General features: G+C 35.4%; 1 protein-coding gene across 3 annotated transcripts in view; it reads right to left on the bottom strand.

The window, feature by feature from the left end:
• The window catches only part of PTPRQ (protein tyrosine phosphatase receptor type Q), a 206,806-nt gene that overhangs the window by 31,480 nt on the left and 163,201 nt on the right, over positions 1-12,125 (bottom strand). For all 3 annotated transcript variants that reach the window (XM_070599139.1, XM_070599138.1, XM_070599140.1), the window contains 2 exons: positions 10,130-10,229; positions 7,541-7,669 (listed from right to left, as the gene is read on the bottom strand). In XM_070599139.1, coding sequence (XP_070455240.1) covers positions 7,541-7,669; positions 10,130-10,229 — 229 coding nt within the window. The remainder of the gene's footprint in view (positions 1-7,540; positions 7,670-10,129; positions 10,230-12,125) is intronic.

The raw sequence follows: 12,125 nt of genomic DNA, 5'->3' as shown, positions 1-12,125 counted from the left end.
AAATGAGCATTACCAGTGGCATAGGACAAATTGAGAAACTTTGGGTTTTCCATTTAACCAGTTAAGGGAGGCTAAAAAGAAAAGAACCTCAAATTCTATCACCTTGATGTAAAAATACGTATTTGTACACACTAACATGTACCTCACATTCAAATAAAAACTCGTAATGAATCTACCTTTCTAGTAAAACGTATTAATCTTTCCAAATTTTGTAAAATATTGTGTGAGTTTTTAGTTTATGTATTTCATCAAGTCATTATTTACTCCTATATTTAATCTACTTCTACAAGGATATTCTATTATTTATCCAAAGCATTTACTGTAGTGCTATCAAAGATATTTTAATTTTTGTTCTTTTCTATTGTTTTATTTGTTCTAGTCTTTAAGATATTATCCTTTCAGATCCTTCCTCATTCTTTTATCAAATCACAACTTTTCTGTGGTCCTCAATATAAGCTAAAAATATTATATCCTAACCAATGGCTCTTACTATATAGCTGTCTCTAAAACTTCACTTTGTAAGGTAAACATACCACCTGAATAAGTGAGTAATGTAGTATTTTTCTTACTTAATTAGAAAAACAATCATTAGTAAGTGATAGCTAGGTCCTTTCTCAGTCTGTCCCCTCATATCTGTGAGGACAAATTTTAGGTTGACAAGGAGCTTAGCTATTTGAAGGGCAGCTCTTGGGAGGCAATGCCCCTTCTTTTATCACCGTGCTATTTCCGATGCCTAGAACAGTGCCTGGCATGTGATAGGTGCCGAGCTGCTATCTCTTTTACTCAAACAAGGTGAAATGGACTCTTAGATAGATATGGGAAAGCAATGCTCTTGCTGATGTCAAAGAGCTGAGATAAGATTCCCACTGTGCCAGGAGTAGAATTTTCCTCATTGCTGAGCCTCTCCACATTGGCATATTTGAAAACAAATTGTTGACAGATGTTTTATTTTGTCAACCATGTATTCTAAGTGCGAATCGTGGGCATGAGCTTAGCCACCTCAGGGGCAATAGGGCAGAAGCAGTAGATAGAGAGGATGAAGAGACTGTTGACAGCTGTGTGAAGAGGTGGGCGAAGGTTCTCAATGAGGACTTATCGAAGAGAGACAGATGACATGACACCATCTAAAAAGAAGTCCTGACAGCCTGAGCTCTTAGCTAGTGAGGTAGGTAAGCTCTGGCATTCCTCTGTTAGCAGTTAGAAGGCAATCCCGGAAAACTAGATTTGGAAGAAGACCACATCTACTTTAATACGATTTATGTAGAGGTGTTCTGTAAAGGTTCTCATTAACCCAAACTATTCGGTTCAGTTCTGTCAAAGTAAAGCTCTGGCTGAGCAGGACACTACTCACTGATTCTAGGAGAGGAAATTTGGTAACAGAGGAGAGACAGTGATGGTTCTGGAAAAATGGAAGCATTTTTCTCTGAGGTACTAATGGCATAAAGCAAAAAAGTAAAAGGATTCTGTTTAATGATGATGAAGAAAGACATTCAGCAGAGCTGCTCAACCAGACCACGTGTGTCTGGAATGCTGAGAGGTCAACTTTGAGTGCTGGTTGGAAATGGATATTTTATGTGTGATGTGATCACTTAAATCTTTAGCTCAACAGTGTCTTACTTTGACAAATGTTTGAATCTGATCAAGCAGGTCCTTTGAGGAAAACGTATTTTCATAAAAATATTTTAATTCTGTCAGTAGGAACTTGGCAGTTAGTTAATATGAAGTAAAGCAAGGTTAGCTATGATTCAAAAATACTAAATGTGATTACAGTAGAAATAGGCCTGGCTTCCTCTGTTTTAATCATGCTGAGTACTATTTATAGTCAATGAGAATGTTGGGGGCCTTGGCCCCATCCAGCCTTGTGACTCATGGAGACTAGTAGATTTGGGATTTTGAAATCAAATGCATTTTCATTCTCTGCCTCCATTCACATCCTTTACATGAAGAAACTGATTATCTCTGGGGCACTCAATCAATTCCTGGGGTCCCTGCTAATGCTGACATTTTGCTATTCTACCCTTAGAATGTATAAATCAATTTTTGTGCTAGGATAGAAATGGCATTTCTGAGCATCAGAGGAGTGCCTGAAAGCATGCACAGTTGGCTATCCCCTGGTCAGGGCAGAAGTAAAGAGTCCATGAAATGCGCCACTCTTTGTATGCCCCAGAGTCAGAGAAGAGGAAATGTCATCATCTTGGTCCTTACAGATTACCACCTGCAGTAGCTGAATTCAGCTTGTGCGAATGTGAACCCAGACTCCGCCCATCAGATGGAGAACTCAGCTCACGTCATGGTAATAATAGGACAAGAAGCATGTGAAGAAATCTAAGTGAAAACTTATTTTACTGTCAAAGCTAACAAGACATGAGAACACAGCAAATTCTCAGGACATGCACATTATGAGTCAATGTGCATTTTGATAAGGTTAACTTTACCATATCAATAGCATGCAATACTAGAGAGGACACTTTGTAAGAAGAAAGCATAGCGTTTTTTTTTTTTTTTGGCTTTAGAAAAAATAGCACATTAAAGAACAAAACACTCAATTTCATGTATTTCAAAGTATAGAGCACACCACCTGATGAGATTAAAATAATCACAGCAGAGCTCTGCATCACCACAGTGACTTACTGAATGACAAAAATCTCCTTGCGTCTAAAGAAAAATGAAGAGTATCTGGAAGCAAAGATTCATTATTTCCTTAGTATACAAACTTATTGCATTATTTTTGATTTGCTACTGCAAAACCATGAGCATTAAATATCTTAAGCTTCATTCTACTTCAGGACATTTCTTGTCCTGAATTCACATATTAGTCAAACATTTGTTTGTCTGAATTCACATATTTTTGCCATTGCTTGCAAAATAATTTGACAGAAGTAATATTAATGACCAGAATCTGTCAAAGAACTGATGGCAATTAAAAGGCTAATGATTTTACCCAGAGTTTCATATATCAGTCAAATATTACGTATTCTTATTGAAGCCACACTGAGTTATAATACTAAAGATTCTCCAGGTTCTGCAAGCTTGAACCTGCATGAAGATGTCATCGCTCTTTTTCCCTATGTCACTAGAGAATAAACAACTCGAAAGAAGTATTTATTTCCCTTAGAATCATTCTCTACATAGGAAATGCTGCTTGAAGAAGGATACCACGAGCCCTCATCTACTTAAGAGAGTTTATATGGATCTCATCTAGTATGCTTCAGAGTTAAATATAGACACACATACACAAATATAGGTGGAGCTTGATCCCTCAGAATCAAACAGACCTGGGCTTGGATCAAGGTTTGTATTTACTAGATGTATGACCTTGGACAGTTACTTAAACTCTCTAAGTATCTTTTGTTTTTCACCTATAAGATAGGGATAAGAGTCTCTACAACAAAGGATTAAATGAGTTAAGTGAGATCATTACACACAGAATTTAACACATAACAATTACTCATAAACATTACCAACTATTATGTTAGCAAACCCTATATGTGAAAGTAGATTGGGGTAATTTTTAAATTTACGCATCTTATAAATAACAATAATAACAATACCAGATGTAGTCTGATTTACTGTTTACAAAGCACATTCATCGGATTCTTTTAAGTGGTAAGATTCCTGAAGAAATAACTAAATGTTTAACAAAAATTTAACATGCAAACTTCTAAAATTATTGAAGGAAAAAAGGTGTTTTTAAATGAGCAATTTGAGTATTTGCTTCATTTTGTTGAGAATTTTAATTCCAGTCATGATTACTGATTTGGGGCCTTGAGTCTTAACACAATACACCATTATATTCACTCACTAAAAATAGACAGGATAATTACTATGGAATGATGCACAGAATTTTGAGGAATAAAATTGAGGCCTAGAAGAAACTGAGTATCTGTTAAGTAAGAATATTAGTAACATTGATTAATGTTACACTACTATTTCTTTTCTGATTTAATCACCATAGGAAACAAAGTGAGGAAAGGAGACAGTGAAAAGTAAACTTTTTTAGCAAATAGAATCTTTAACTTGTGAAAATTCTATTGAATTACCTAATTTTTAAGTGTTATTAAATGTCTTGAGAATGTAGTCTATTACAGTTAAATTAGGCTTTAGAAAAAAATAGCACATTAAAGAACAATATTGGCTGATCTTGACAATATTTTCTCCTAGAAACCTTTCTCACTTCAGTGGGCTATGTGGCTGTGTTTTGAAGGACTCATCAAAAAATGTTGTTTTATTCATTTGTTTATCAAACAATAAGACCAAAGAGTCATTTTCTAACCTGGTGAGTGTGGAATAGATGAGCTCAAAATATTAAATATCCTTCCTAAGAAATATGGCTTCCATGGTCTAAACAAATATAAAATTTGCATAATAAAATGATATAATTATCATTACAAATAAGAATTTAAAACATCCTCTTGGCATATCCCTGAATATTCTCAAAGAGTTATGGAATACTAAGACATTATTTGAGTTTCCTTCTCCTGTGAGAAGAAAAAGCATGAGGTGAGAGAATTCTTCTACAGATCTTTTGTGAAACAAGGTAGAATATAATTAAATAATGAGAGTTTGCACAAACAAAAGCTCTAAGATAAGCGTTAAAATGTAAATAAACATACAGGCAGATAACATAAAATAGTTAAATAATTTCTTAATAAAATCCCAAATCCTTGAAAGAAGTTAGTACCAAAGAATCATACTGACTTTTTTTTGTGAACTAGTTAACTCCCTAAAATTAACATTTTAATTATTGCTTAGATATTCTTCTATTATTCATCTTATGGACACACGAAGACATGGAGCACTGAGGAAAACTGCAAGTCCAATTAGCATGAAGAAAGTGGGCAGGTTGAATGGAAAAGAACATGCCTCAGCGTCAAATAGAAGGAGCACATGTTAACATGGTAGACTTAAAGGAAATTATCTATGTTCTTTCCTGCTAACAACAAAGACGTATGGCATAAGTTACTCTACAATTTGGAAGCTAACTCAAATTCCTTGATTCTTCACTTCCAGGATCTACCATCAGTCTCTGTGACTCTACCGCATCAGACCTATATGGTTTTGGATAGATTTAGATCTTCCAGCACCTAAAAGACAGGTGAAGAGCTTTAGAGCTTCATTGAAGGACAGCACCAATACATATGTGCATATGGTTAACTATGGATCATTAGTTACTATTTTTTCTAGTCTTACTATCTAACGTATTAGTGAATTCGTTAACATGAAAAGCCTTAAATAAATAGCAAAGCTAGAGACAGATCTCTGTAATGAAAAGAGTTAATGCTCAAACCATTTGATGGTCATTTTAGTAAATTTCTGTAATAAATCAAGCAAAGCATATAGTATGTGCCATTGGAATTATACACAAGAATGTTTTACAGTTACGAATACTCGAATCATAACAAACAGATGAGAAAGTAAAAAGAACGGAAACTAAAATTTCCAACTTTGCTATTACTAGTGGTAATATATAATAATTTTCTATGTGCAAAAATAAATAAAAATTGCTTGAAATATACTTGAAAGACACTTATACATCCCTTTACAGATAAAGTGATGTAGAAATAAATAAACATGGAAGTAGGAAAATAAATAATGAGGAGTCAAGGTTAAATAAGGCAGTCCTTGAATTATAAATACCCAATAATAAACAATCTATACAGTCCTCGCCCAACTTTTCCATTAGCTGCCATGACAGTCATTGTTAAAAAAAAAAATCTTAGAACTTTTTGATAATGGCTGTGTTCAGAAGTGGAGGAAGGGACAAGCTGTGAAAACACACAGAGCTTAAGGGATCTGCCCTCGCCAGAGCCTGCCTAGACTGGTAACCTGCTTGATAAGAATACTTTCTCCCATACTGACTGGCTGCTTTCACTTTATTATGTTATATCTCCTAAAGATCTGCTTACCAAGGCCTTTTGGGGGATAAAGATTCTTTAAAAAATGTTCGAAAAGTGTTTGGATGCTTGGAAGTTTACATTTTAGGATGAACAGATTCAACTAAATTGTTCAAACACCTAAAATTAATTGAATGGAGAGTTTTAAAGTTTTATCCCTTGGATGCTTTGGGGGTATGAGAAAGACACTGGAAACCCAGGCTTGTGGAAGGGGCACAAAGAATTGAGAAGGATGTTGGGAGAATCCTACTGAAATCCAGTTGGCCCACGGAGGAAAGGAGGAGAAACTTCCTTTTACTCTGCAGCATGACGCTTCCAGGACTGAGACATAGCCTGGTAGTAGTTCCCATGATGCGTTTAAAGTGGGAGGGTTACCCTGGGAATCTATTGATCTTTGATGCACAACATTTCTTATGTAGAAAACTGTGTCCTGGGTAATATACAACCATCTTACACATAAGTCTTCGGACTTATCCCATTTTGGATGGGAACAGCCTGTGTTAAAATATGAACAAAGATAAGTATCTAAATATAAAGAAGTAAGTTTTCATATCCAACAACCCAAATTTCTGTGCAATTTAGTGATAACATCAAATAATTTTCAACTTGTAGCAGCTGGAATGACCCTGCTTATCAGAAGACACTTCCCTTATAGCACGTATTAGATATTTTTAGACATGTTAGAAATATTCTCACAATCTATGAGGTAAAGATGAATTTTGGTAAATGACAACTGTAAATGATTAATCCCTCTTTAAGTTCAAGACCTTTGATGCTATATTTTCAGAGTTAATAATACTTTTTTAAAAGTTCAACAGAGCTGTGCAAGTACTTCGTAACAATTATGTGATTATAAGTATCACAAAACATTGGATCTTGTAAGAATCTGAACTATCTTATAAGAATCTAGACAGCCTGATGATAGTTTTTATTAAGAATTTGATGAGTTATCTTAATAAACAGAAGTTTTTCAAATAGAAGTCAACATTTTGAATAATTTATAACAATGTTAAAAGGATTAAAAATTACTTATTTTTTAAAATTAAGTACTTTACTATTTCCAATACAAACTGATGACACTTGTTTAGTACACGTTTTTACTTTTCCTTCTGAAGGCAAATTTTTACTTTGTATTTAATTTTTAAATACTGAGAAATTTTTAAAAATGACGATGTCAATACATGATTTAGACTTTTAATGTAATCTTATGCTAAAATAAGGAGCTATGAGAAAGCCGTTATAAAAATGATATGAACAATATCGAGTAGTTACAAATATACTTAAACTCGTTATTAAAAAGGTGGAAACTTTCAGAAAATCTGATGTAAAAAAAATTTATCACATGAAGTGAACTATTAAACATGGTTATAAAGGTTTAACGTGTAAAAATATTGGTCCAGGAAAAAAAAGGGTTAGGTTGAACATTATAGTCCGAGGTTCACATTGAACCCAAAGTATTAGGAAGATTAAGTGAGTCTCTAAACAGCAGTGAGAAGTGTGTCGAAGATGGAGGTCACCCTTTGAAAGAAGATCTCTGTGCCCTGTGTAAATAGGAGCCCCACCAACACTTCCAACAAGCGTAGGTCAGAATAGGGTCATGGCTGCAGGCCCGCTGGACCACTGTTCGCCCAGAGGAGTGTGCTCACCGCGTTAATCTCTCATCCTTCAGTTCCAGGTCTGCCACTGTGATGAGCTGATCCAGCTTGAATTTGGTGTCAATAATTTCTGCATCCCGAGGAGAGTATGTACCACCTTCTTTCTGCTTCTGTCGAATTCTAAAATAAGTGTAAGAAAGTCCAAGAAAGGAATATGTTAGGAAGCATATGAACTTAGGTTCAGTTTTCCTTTTAAGTAAGTATGTCAGTCAAATAATTTCTTTGTTGGGATCACTTCTCTGGATATGCTGCAAATTTATATCTACTCAACTTTTTCCTGTTTTAATTCCATGGAACCTATAGTATATTTCTTAACATGTTGTTTTGTTGAAGTTTCAAATTTTAATGAGTATTAACTGATGAAGGCCTGAGCCATTGGTACATTTAATATAGAGAGCAAATGGAACAGATGCTGTGAACTTTTCCCCCCCTCCCTCTAGTTGTCTCATAGATTTGTCACGAAGGAAATATGCCAAAGTGGAAATGACTCGTTATCACACTGATGCTAAAAGACAACGATTGTTTCTACATATACGAAAATACATAAAAATGTATTTTGAACTGTCTCACTGACTTTTTAAAAAGATTGTAAAGTATATTATCTTTATTTAGAATCAGAAAACAGGCTCAAAAATAAAAGTCACATGAATCTGAGAATCACATAAAAGTCTTCTCATTTTAAGCCCTTTACATGCTTATTTCTCTATGACACAGTATAGTATATTACAAAGCAATATTTAGCTCTTCTATTTTTCACCTTTCAAACATTCATTATTTTATTGAGGATGATATAGAAATTATAAAATATGATCCTTATCCTCAAGGACATTACAATTTAGTTGAGAAGCAGGATCTAAATGTAAAAAAAGCATAAAAAAAGAGAAAAAAGATTCAAACGACAGCTCACAAGACAGTAACTGATGCATTATAAAATGTTATATAAGTGATTACAACTACTAGTATTTAAAGGCGGTAAAGAAGTGTTCCAGAATGAGGAGGAGGAAGCATGTTTCTGGTTGACGGAACAAAAGCAGAGTTGTAGAAAGCCTAAGGACTGTTCAGGTGACAATAGACCCATGTGGCTGAAGAGAAGTCTGTAGGGAAGTTGTGGGGAATACAAGGGGCCCATTTCCTGCCCACATAAGGAGTTCATCCTGAAGGAAATGAGAAGTCAGGCAAGCTTTTAGAGCAGGGAAACAATATGAATAGGGCCAATGCATGCCCCTGAGGCACAAGGACCATATTGTACACAATATGTCTTGAAAAGTGCCTAGAATAATGACCTCTCACCATCTTCTGGCTGTATCTGGGAACAGTATGTGGTATAAGAAAAACATCTTTTTCAAGAGCCTTTCAAACTATCCGTCAAAATGATGATTTAAGAGATTCCAGATGAAACAGGACATGCACTGCATACAAGTTACAGAACAACATCCTTCAGATAAAATAAAAACAGAGCCCATTGAGCTACTTAGGAAATTAGTGGAATGGTTATTTTTACAAATGTAAGATCTCTTTAACTGGGCAATATACCTTATGAAACTAGAGTTTAGGATCATAAGTAAGATTTCCCCCGAGGTCCTGTAAACAACAAGTGAATTAAGAGGCCTATACTGAGATTTTGAAAGGATGCTTGGAAAATGTAGCACAGACATGTTGGTAAAGTCAGCATGTGAAAGGGTCTCACCATATAATGAAGTTGGATATCTTTAGAGTGCTGACCTACTGTAAAAATTATCACTAGTGTATAAACTTTAAAATTTAGACCTGATTGAAATATTTAAATTAAACCTATCAGAGTTATAAATTATACAAAACAATGTAGAAAGCCTGGTGCCTTCTGCTTTTGTGTTATCACTTTCCTGTCTCTCAGCTCTAAATCCACCCTTCTTTGCCCTGCTTTGTGATACTGTAGCTGCACTCTATAACATTTGTCCTTCATCACTTTCATCAATAGAGGACACTAGAGTGACCCTGGAAGACAATAGGGACAGGGAGACACTTCCCTGTGTGTTCCAGTGCTGCATTATTATTATTCATTGTGGAAGCCCAGCAGCCCACCTGGATGAGCTCTAGCTGCTTCTTAAGTGCATGGTCTCCCCATGGGTGAATGACTCCAGGTAACTTCAGCCTACCCACACCATCCAGCAAGAGTGGGCTGCTTTATAGACCAATTCCAGCCTGCCAACCCTCCAGGAATAGTGGGTAGCTTCTACTGAACAGCTCCAGCCCCTTCCCTCTGTCATATTTCTTTGCCAACTGATAGGTGATGGGCTGCATGTGCTCATGGTAGCCATTCCATGTCAACCTTGGGGGTGTTACTTCTTCTAGTTCTTAGTTCCTTTACTGTACTCTCTCCTTCAGCCTGGAGTAAGCAGCTGCTTTGTTGCACTTGCTACTTCTGGGCTCCTTAGTGTTCTCTTTTTACCCCCTTTATTGGTTAATTATTCTCTAGTTAATAATTCTTCTTATTAAATGTTTCCCATTCAAGTAACTGTTGTGGCTTCTGTCTCCTGATTAGACTGTGACTGAATAATGCCCATAAAGCATCCTAGGAGTGTAAGTACAAATAAATCTTACCTTGCAAATGCAAAGATAGCTGTTCCAAGAAGAATTATTGAAAGGATACACAAAGTGACTGAAAGAATAATCTCTACAGTTCTTTCTGAAAGTCCTTCACCTGAAGAGGAAGAAGTATAACATCACGATTAAATATTATTATGGAATACTATCTTGGGTGTCAAAACACAGAAAAAATATTTTCTTGGCATATTTCTCAAGAATGCTAATAAAATGTACAAATTGTCTTGTTCCTCTTCTTTTCCTAGATCTTCTAACTTTGGGCCTGAGTTCTTGTTCCTCTTCTGTTTTCTGTCTAAACTCACTCCCTTGGTGAGCCCATCCAGCCTCATGGTTTTAATTTTCACCCACATGATGACGACTACATAATTGCCTACTAGAGTTGTAATTAAAATTTCAAAATCAACATGTCCAAAGATAAACTCCTCTACTTCCCTCCTTGCAACTGCATCCTTCCACCTGTTAGTTGATGGCAACATCACTATTCCAGTTGCTTAGGCCCAAAACCTTGGAGTCACACTTGACTCTCTCTTTCTCTCATAGAACACATCCAAAATCTTTAAGGAAATTCTGTTGGCTTCATTTCAAAGTATATACACTTTTCACTAACAGAAACTAGGAAAACTTGGAGAGACAGTAATTCCAAAGTGGGAGTAGGGCACAAAAGGAATTCAGACATCCAATAGGGCAAAAAAGCTAAGAAGCTATCAAATTCTAATGGTATGAAAAGAACAGATCATCTTGAAGAGGTTCCTACTGGCCAAAGAGAGAACAATTTAAACTTCATAATGAATAAAAACTGAAATTGATTGAAATAAAGTTGATTATAATAATCCATGGGTTTTAACACTATTCAATGAAAGAAATAAAAAATAAACAAAAACATTAATTTGTAAAGATTGGTTATGGCTAGACTGTAACTTTCCTCACTCTAAAAATTTGTAATTAAAGGGAGAAAATTAAGCATTTTTTTCTGGGTTTCTCATATGAACTGCATGGTATGGGTTAAAAAAAATAGTCCTAGTTAAGGAGATTAAGCCCTTAATTAGGGAAGAATTCTGTTTAATAAATGTGGAAGGAGTAATAAAATTAGAAATTAATTTTTCATTCTTAATGAAATAATTGGTTCAGGTAACAATTCTAAATGTGTCTTTTATTGTTATTGTTGTTGCTGAGGAAGATTAGCCCTGAGCCAACATCTGTGCCAATCCTCCTCCACTTTATATGTGGGCTGCCACCACAGCATGGCTGATGAGTGGTGTAGGTCTGTGCCCGGGCCGCCAAAGCAGAGTGCACCAAACTTAACCACTGTGCCATGGGGCCAGCCCCTCATAAATGCGTCTTTAATGATTAGGAGACATGTTGATCAGAAATTGGATATTTGCAGGATGCCAAAATATGACCCCACAGATTATTTGCTGGTTATACCAAGGGAAAAAACAACTTTCCAATGAAGGATCATGCTGCTACCATGAAATTTACTGATAATTTTAACATCATTGAAAATGTGACAACCAGGTATTTTACACCTCCTGATGCGAGGTACTTTAATCTAGGCCCCAGCACCCATAAAGTATCACTGCCCAAAATGTCGATTGTGACTATTAAAACCTTTAGATTCTAGTTGTAATTTATAGGAAAGAAGGGCGAGGAGGAAGAAATAAAATCACATTAAGAGAAAGCAATCAGACAAATCCAGAATGTGAGACTTCTGAAGGATGCCTCATCCAGTTGCATCAATGAGTCTATGGCCTCGGCAAAGAAGAGGAAGAAGAGTATTTCTAGATTAAAAGAGATTAAGAGACATAACAATCAAAGATGATGTGTGAACCTCTTATTTGGATCCTGAGTCAAACAAACTATAAAGAAAAAAACAGAGGGTGATTTTAAAATAGTATGTGGTATTATATAATATCAAGAATTTATCATTAATTTTGATTAACTGTGACAATATAATGAAAATGTACTTAGAGAAAGAAACTAAAGTATTTTGGGG

The sequence above is a fragment of the Equus przewalskii genome, chromosome 29 (genome assembly GCF_037783145.1).
Source record: "Equus przewalskii isolate Varuska chromosome 29, EquPr2, whole genome shotgun sequence".
Taxonomy (NCBI): Eukaryota; Metazoa; Chordata; class Mammalia; order Perissodactyla; family Equidae; genus Equus; species Equus przewalskii.
Note: the sequence above shows the minus strand (reverse complement) of the source record. Positions and strands in the feature narration are given on the sequence as shown.